Here is an 8,670-nt window from a genome sequence, read left to right on the forward strand (position 1 = left end):
TTGATCACATTTTACTAAGAGTTAACTAGAGAGACTTTACATTTTTTCTGAAGTTGAAAACGAGGAGGCAGTCAGACTCCCGCATGCGCCTGACTGGGATCCACCTGGCACGCCCACCAGGGGGCGATGCTCTGTTGCAACCAGAGCCATTCTAGCGCCTGAGGCAGAGGCCACAGAGCCATCCTCAGCGCCCAGGCCAACTTTGCTCCAATGGAGCCTTGGCTGCGGGAGGGGAAGAGAGAGACAGAGAGGAAGGAGAGGGGGAGGGGTGGAGAAGCAGATGGGTGCTTCTCCTGTGTGCCCTGGCTGGGAATCAAACCCGGGACCCCTGCACGCCAGGCCGACGCTCTACCACTGAGCCAACCGGCCAGGGCCAACTAGAGAAACTTTAGAGATGAGAGAATATCAGATCTTTAACAGAAATTTTTATTTTCTCATTTTCTGCCCTGACGCTGTAAACCAACATCACCCCTCACTTGCTTTCCTCCTTTTTACTTACTGCAAATTAGTCAATTAAGATAACACATAGGCCCTGGCCGGTTGGCTCAGCGGTAGAGCGTTGGCCTAGCATGCAGAGGACCCGGGTTTGATTCCCGGCCAGGGCACACAGGAGAAGCGCCCATCTGCTTCTCCACCCCTCCGCCGCACTTTCCTCTCTGTCTCTCTCTTCCCCTCCCGCAGCCGAGGCTCCATTGGAGCAAAGATGGCCCGGGCGCTGGGGATGGCTCTGTGGCCTCTGCCTCAGGCGCTAGAGTGGCTCTGGTCGCAATATGGCGACGCCCAGGATGGGCAGAGCATTGCCCCCTGGTGGGCAGAGCGTCGCCCCTGGTGGGCGTGCCGGGTGGATCCCGGTCGGGCGCATGCGGGAGTCTGTCTGACTGTCTCTCCCCGTTTCCAGCTTCAGAAAAAAAAAAAAATTAAAAAAAAAAAAAAGATAACACATGAACTATCCTCTGGAGGATGGCTTAATATTTTTTAAGGGCTGGGGATCTTCATAAATTTAATTTTTTTCTTTGGTTGGCCCAAATTTGATTTTGTAATATATACTTACAACTTATATAGAACAGGTGTGTGGCTTACCGCTTAAATGAAATCTAGCAACTGGTTGTAATCCGTCAGCAGGAGCTTCCCTACGCAAAACCCTTCCAACTAGACAAACTAGGGCCCCTTAAATGTCAAACAAAAATTTCACTTTTTTCCTAATTTTTCTCCAAGGTAATTTTTAAGTTTAAACGGTAAAATTCTATAACTAAAAAACACTCCTTGAAAGCCCTAGCTTTGAAATATAAAAAGTATGTAAATATAAAAAGTTATCAAGTGATAAGTAAAACTATTGAAAACAAACTACATAAAAATGCTTTGTAGCCTGACCAGGCAGTGGCGCAGTGGATAGAGCGTCGGACTGGGATGCGGAAGACCCAGGTTCGAGACCCTGAGGTCACCAGCTTGAGCGCGGGCTCATCTGGTTTGAGCAAAAGCTCACCAGCTTGAAACCAAGGTCGCTGGCTCCAGCAAGGGGTTACTTGGTCTGCTGAAGGCCCGCGGTCAAGGCACATATGAGAAAGCAATCAATGAACAACTAAGGTGTTGCAACGCACAATGAAAAACTAATGATTGATGCTTCTCATCTCTCTCCATTCCTGCCTGTCCCTGTCTATCCCTCTTTCTGACTCACTCTCTGTCTCTGTAAAAAAAAAAAAAAATGCTTTGTAAATTGCAAAGGACTTTATAAACATAAGACAATACTACCTTTTGAATCTTATTTCTTTATTAACTAAATTATTTTATAGTGAAATGGCATTTACCTTCCAAGAAATGAAAGAAAATAAACAATAGGGTTTTAAGGAAAAATAGTATTTGCTGTGATAATTTTCGCAGGTGAACCATAGATACTATCTCTTTTCCCCCCATCTATTGTCAGTAACTAGAACTTCACCAGAAATTTTTAAGATTTATTTCAACTAATTGAAACACAAGATCAAAATTAATTTTTTTTTTGTTACAGAATTCCATCACTTTTTTGGAGAAATTGACAAAAGCCAAAGCTAGTTTCCATTCATCACAAGGCAGCGTCTCGCAGTTTCTAACCCAGTCTGTTTCGATTACTGCAAGATTTCTTTGTAAGATATATTTGTATGGAAAGACTTAAAAATTAATATGCCATTTCTGCTTGAATCCAATGAGTCACCTTTATTTTGGAATATTTACAGCTTCTTAGATCCCTTTGGCTTACTCTTAACCACGCATGTTGTTGGTTGTCGGTCCCTTGACTTGCCGGGAACAGCCCAGGACCACAACCAGCGCAGGAGGATTTCTGGAGCCTGAGCAGTATCTCTCTGCCCTCTCCTAAAGCAGACCTGTCCCTCCAATAGGACTGGTTTTCACATTTCAGTCCAAAAGTGAAGAGCACAGCAAAAGTCCAGGTCCATGGTCGAAAGTTCTAAGACAGCTTTCTCCCTCTTCCTGTAACAAGGTTTCCACGGGCTTTAGCAGGAAATGGGGAAGATTGCTCCTAGGACAAGGGCATGGGATATAGAACTAACGTCCGCAACCTAAGAGCGGGAGCGGTATGCAAGTCTCCTGGAGTTCCATCTTAATGCTAAAAGCAATAAAAAAATGGAAATTTTAGCTCTACCTAACAATTTTTTATATAAAGTGAAAATATTTGTCAAAGAAAGGTGGGATTTCCAGTCTTGACAAATGACGTAGAATCAGTCATGAGTGTTTTATTAAATGGAACTTAAACTGACACAGAGAGACCATTATTATAAAGGGGCCAGTTACCCTGAAGACACCAGTTCATCACCTACAAACTTCCTAGCTGTTTTATATCCAAGATTGGAATTTGACACTACAATTTAAAAAGTCTCTTAGTGAAGTTTGTCTCAGAATGAAAAAGCACCTTTGTTCATCTCTATTTTGTATTCTGGGGATCTAAAAAGGGAAACTGCTATCTGTTAAATTATAGACTGTGAAAAGATGTGTATATAAAATTCAATGAAACAATGAAAGGTTTTCTTGCCCACCAGTCCATAATTATGGCTCTTCCTCTGTCCTCTTGGCCTTATGCTACTTCCTACCTGATTTCCGTAGCTACCGATGAAGAGATTAGAAACAGGACATGCTCCTTGTATGTTTCTGGGGTCAAGTTCCAGCCTATCCTTAAGATGTTTCTTCTTTAAAAAAGTACTCAGAATGCTGCTTTTACCCTTAGTGCCTTGTGATTTCTTAATATTTGCTTCCTTTTGGGTTTGTTTTCCTGAATTAGATGCTCATTTGTTCCTTTTGTATCTGTGTCATCGTGGGCATCAATCTGCCTTTCCATTATTTGGGTTGCCTCTTCCATTGTAGTACAAACATCTAAGGGACAACCAGGTAAGAGTTATTAACATCAAAGATTAGAACTATAGACATGCTAATTATCATACTTTTATAGAACTTGTTAGTACCTCTGCTTCAGTTTATATATAACTTTCTCAATTTCTGGGACATGTGTACTAAATATTTACATGCTCACGTATAATAAAGAAAGTAGTTATGTATTAATGAAATCTTAGTGAAAACAGAAGAATTTGAAAGATTCCAACTTGCACACTTGCTTTAAAATCACCTCTTAAGTTGCAATTGCCAGGAAATAAACTATTTTATTGCATCAAGAAAAGACAGCTGCATGAATTGACCTCAAGCACCAATCCAGGAAACCTTTAGGAATGCCTATCTTGGAATATTCTAGTCTATGAGATTGAGATGCTGTCTTCAGTTTTAAAATCACTGGAGCAAAGAAGTCCTGCAAGGGTTTATGGTCGCTTACTACTCATGCAAAGTGTTCCTGGGCAGCACATGGCATTACATGGGCACTTCCTCTGTAACCCACAGCATGTAGCACAGAATGGCTTCTCATCTTGTGGCTTGATGCAGAATTTTCTGGTACTGCAGTCACTGTCAGACAAGCACTGTGAACCCTGTGAAGAGAAACTGTTGTTAGAGTTCTAGGGACTCCAAGAAAGTATAAGCTGTCGTTTTATTCAAGGCAAGAGTTGGAGGAAACCAAACCATAGCGGCACTTTGAATGCTGTGACGAACCTTAGGCAGCATCTTAACTTTCAGTATACCTGGGTTTCTCCCACAAAGGGGACCAGTACATTTTTCTTGTTTGCTATCAAGCTCTAACCAGAGTTCTTATATTTTAAATCATACTCGTAAGTTCTCCCTAGTGCCTTATTTCCCCTTCACCTTTGTCACTAACTACAAATATATATAAGAAGCCCCCGAGGAGTCGTTTCTAATACGTTATTTTAAGTGGGAGATGGAAGTGAAACCACCTATTGCCCCACTGCCCAGTCACTCATACTCATTCAGTATTTGCTTTCAGTCCTTGAGTTTCCCCCAAATATATTCAATTTCTATCTAGCATTTCCCCACATTGAATGTGGTCTTATAACTGCTTCCCAACACTAAAGCCCATCTAGGCTGTATCACCTGGAATGACTGTATCATGCTCCACCAATGCTGGGTGGGGCCAAAAGTTACTTAACCATGCATTTGAACAATATTTTGGTACTACAAATATTTGGGGAATAGAGGCTAGCCATTTATAGTTTGAGAATGTCCCATGAGTGATTCTAATGCACACCTTATTCATAGCCACTGTTTTCATTCTCCTACTTAGAACCATATAAAAATCATATTCGCAAATATTTTCACAGAATAATATAGTTCTTGAAAAGCAGGACAGTTTCTTATATTCAAAGGAATTCTCTCTGTCTTTCAGGACAATCTGTGAAGTAATTAATGAAGCACTGTGGAAACATAATTTATGTTTCAAGTACTGGAGATACTGGCCCTTGCCTTTCTACAGTTGGTTGTCCAGGTGGAATTACGTCAAGTGTATCAGGTTAGTTTCCTTTGTAGAAGTAGAGTTTTTTAAAATAAGTAAACAGCCCTAGCCAATGGCTCCATTAGAGCCTCGTCCTGATGCGCCCGCCAGTTAAGATCCCTGGTCAGGGGACATACAGAGACAGATCGATGTTCCTGTCTTTCTTTCTCCTCATTCCTCTCTCTCTAGAATCAATAAATAAATATTTAAAAATAAGCAAAAAACCAGACCCTTCAGTTAATCCAATGGTAACTGGATTACTGTATGCAAAATACCATTAGCCTTAAATACACCCTCAAAAAACGTGATCTAGTAGGGGCCTGCTGATCTGGAAATCAGCAGAAGGCTGGAGTAAGTGGTTTAATGGAGGTACAGGGGCAGCGCTGTGGGATTACAAAAGCATCCACTTCTGACTTGAGAATTTAGGGAAGACTTTCTGGAATAGTGTGGGGGTGAGGTTTCAGTCCATAGTAGTGATCGAGAAAAGGGCTTCCCAGACTAAGTGAACAACATAAATAAAGACACTTGCTCAAGCATCAGCTTGAGCATGACAGAGAAGTTCCTTTCCAGTTCTTCTGAGCGCTATCCAGTGGTATGCTAATGAGGGATTCAGGTCAAAAAGCTCTGAAAAATCTAAGGAACTAGAAGTAAAGTGTTAAAACATTGACCCCCCCCCCCCCAAGGTAGTTAACATTAAATGAATTAGAGAATGCCTACCCCAAGGCAAGAGAAATGGAGTGTTTTGCCAGCTGTGTTATATTTCATAGAAAAAAACAAACAAACAACCCCCCTCCCCCCAAGAATAAAATCACCCTCACTGTGTATATAGGTAGGGAGTCAGAGAGGAGGGTATCCTTTACCCTGGAAAAATCCAGAGGAATTGCTGAAGTGTTTTTCTAGAAGTAATGAAGGCCTACCATGCATTTTGCAGGCTGTTCTTTGCAAAGACAAAATCCAAAATCACAGTGAAGCCTAAAAAAAGATCCTAACTACCTGGAGGCTCTGGTCCAGGAGCTTGGAAGATTGTCTATCCTGACCCTTAGAATGTGCCTTTGATCTTACTGTCTGCAATACTCAGGGAAAGTGAGGGCCCCATAAATGTTCCTTGCACTCAGTTAAACTTATGTGACCAAAGAGGCCTTAACAGTTCACTCTGGTTTAAAGAGTAGTATTTCTTTCCTCGATCCACCTTGAATAAGTGAAGAGGAAGTATGAATTACATCTTCAAGGAAAGGACTCTAAATCCAACATAGTGTTTACATTTTGATTAATAGTCCAGACTCTTGCCCTGGCCGGTTGGCTCAGCGGTAGAGCGTCGGCCTAGCGTGCGGAGGACCCGGGTTCGATTCCCGGCCAGGGCACAAAGGAGAAGCGCCCATTTGCTTCTCTACCCCTCCGCCGCGCTTTCCTCTCTGTCTCTCTCTTCCCCTCCCGCAGCCAAGGCTCCATTGGAGCAAAGATGGCCCGGGCGCTGGGGATGGCTCTGTGGCCTCTGCCTCAGGCGCTAGAGTGGCTCTGGTCGCAACATGGCGACGCCCAGGATGGGCAGAGCATCGCCCCCTGGTGGGCAGAGCGTCGCCCCTGGTGGGCGTGCCGGGTGGATCCCGGTCGGGCGCATGCGGGAGTCTGTCTGACTGTCTCTCCCTGTTTCCAGCTTCAGAAAAATGAAAAAAAAAAAAAAAAAAAAAATAGTCCAGACTCTTATCTACTTTATTTGTGACTAAGCTTAAAAAAATGTTTAACTTATTGATTTTTAGAGAGAGAAGAAGGGAGAAAGAGAGAAAGAACAATAGCAATCTGTTTCTGTATGTGCCTTGACTAGGGATCGAACCCATAACCTCTGTGCACCAAGGACAATGCTCTAACCAACTGAGTTATCCAGCCTGGGCAATTTGTGACTAAACTGTGAGGGAAAGTGAGCAGGACTTAAATCTGGGTCTGCCCCACCCTGTTTCTGATATTAGGAAGCATCACAACTAGCTACTCCTTGGAATCACCGGACAGGGTACAAAGGAAAATCTCCAGGAGGTTTATTGTGAAAGCTAACTTTGGTTTTCAACAGAAAAGTAGATTGTTGAAGAGGAACATTGCCAACAGACCCGTCTAACAAAAAGAAAATTATGTGTCATATTTTAAGGTTAAGGGAAAAAACCCACAGGCCCATAGGAGACAAGCTATCATGTCCGTCATACTAACAATGGGACACACTTATACCAAAATATTACTTGGCGTTTATCTGAAATTTAAATTAAACTGGGGCATCAATAGTTTTCTTTTCCCTCTAAATCTGGCAAGCCTACATTTATATTTTCCTGATCATAAAGAAGCATAAAATATACTATTCCTGGTGGTAACAGAAAATGGTTATGTTCAGTTCAAATTTGTTCTACATGGGAATTATAGGGCAGTGATAACCCAATTATGCTAAGGGATTCTTTATAGAATTGTTCTTCTGCCTGACCAGGCGGTGGTGCAGTGGATAAAGCATTGGACTGGGATGTTGAAGGACCCAGGTTCGAGACCCCGAGGTCGCCAGCTTGAGCATGGGCTCATCTGGCTTGAGCAAAAACTCACCAGCTTGGACCCAGGGTCGCTGGCTCCAGCAAGGGGTTACTCGGTCTGCTGAAGGCCCGCAGTCAAGGCACGTATGAGAAAGCAATCAATGAACAACTAAGAAGTCGCAACGCGCAACGAAAAACTAATGATTGATGCTTCTCATTTGTCTCCATTCCTGTCTGTCTATCCCTCTGACTCTCTTTCTGTCTCTGTAAAAAAAAAAAAAAAGAATTGTTCTTCTTCTGTGAAATTAATAGTGATTGGTTTCAAAATTTTTAAGTAAATAATTTTAAGTAAAAACTACTTACAGCACCACACGTCTCACAATGAATTTTCATTATTGTAGTAAGTTGCTACAAGCACAGGTAAATACCCACTATGACACGTACCTCACTTTATTTAGTCACTGCTGCTCTTGATAAGACACAAGCAGCACTGAAAATTTTTCTGGACTGAAATTTTTTGTGGGAGAGCATTGCATGTGGTGATGAGGTGAGGAGGATTTCAGAGTGAACATCAATCTGTTTCACATATCAGATAAAAATGTCAAAGCTATTTTATTTATTTTAAAAAGCTGGGATGGGTAGATTGGAAGATAATACATTTTTGAACTTATAGGACCTTCTAGAGTCCTGGACTTCTCAAAATGCTTGGATGCCAATATCCTTTATTTTCATTTTCCTAGGAGTTATTTTTGAGATCGTGCTCGTAAAGATTTGTACCGGTTTCAGAAAAAGCTCATGCTTTCCGAAAAGGGTAGTTCTGATTCTCAGAAGGTAAGAAAAAATGATTGATTTCCTTCTCTCCTATTTTTCAAAATCACACATATGAATAACAAAATTGTGGACATGGCCAAGGAGCTCAATTAGAGCATTGTCCTGATGCACCTAAGTTGCAGGTTTAATCCCCGGTCAGAGGACATGCGAGAATCAACGAAGGATTGTATAAATAGGTGGAGCAAAAGTTGATGTTTCTCTCTCTCTTCCTTACCTTCTGTCTCTGAAATCAATAAATAAAAATTTAAAAAACTGTGGAACTTTGATAATGGAATTACCCCTCTAACATTTTCTTGTCTCCTTTGAAATAGAATGAAGACAATTGCCTGAAAAGCATGAAATTTGGTAAGTACTAAACAATTTCATATTTTAATATATATAAAATTTGTTCAGGCTGAACATCTCCAATTAGTGCTCTGACTTTTTAAACCCTCCATTTATCTCTAGGTTATTGGTCAATTC

At 41.7% G+C, this 8,670-nt stretch overlaps 1 protein-coding gene across 1 annotated transcript in view; it reads right to left on the reverse strand.

Moving 5' to 3' along the window:
• Positions 1-1,889: 1,889 nt before the first annotated feature.
• The window catches only part of DKK4 (dickkopf WNT signaling pathway inhibitor 4), a 40,255-nt gene continuing 33,474 nt past the window's right edge, over positions 1,890-8,670 (reverse strand). The window contains 6 exon segments of the mRNA XM_066235391.1: positions 1,890-2,300; positions 2,302-2,414; positions 2,416-2,459; positions 3,203-3,238; positions 3,241-3,360; positions 3,812-3,962. Of these exon segments, the coding sequence (XP_066091488.1) occupies positions 2,153-2,300; positions 2,302-2,414; positions 2,416-2,459; positions 3,203-3,238; positions 3,241-3,360; positions 3,812-3,962 (612 nt within the window). The 3' untranslated portion in view covers positions 1,890-2,152.

This window comes from Saccopteryx bilineata, chromosome 6 (assembly GCF_036850765.1).
Source record: "Saccopteryx bilineata isolate mSacBil1 chromosome 6, mSacBil1_pri_phased_curated, whole genome shotgun sequence".
Taxonomy (NCBI): Eukaryota; Metazoa; Chordata; class Mammalia; order Chiroptera; family Emballonuridae; genus Saccopteryx; species Saccopteryx bilineata.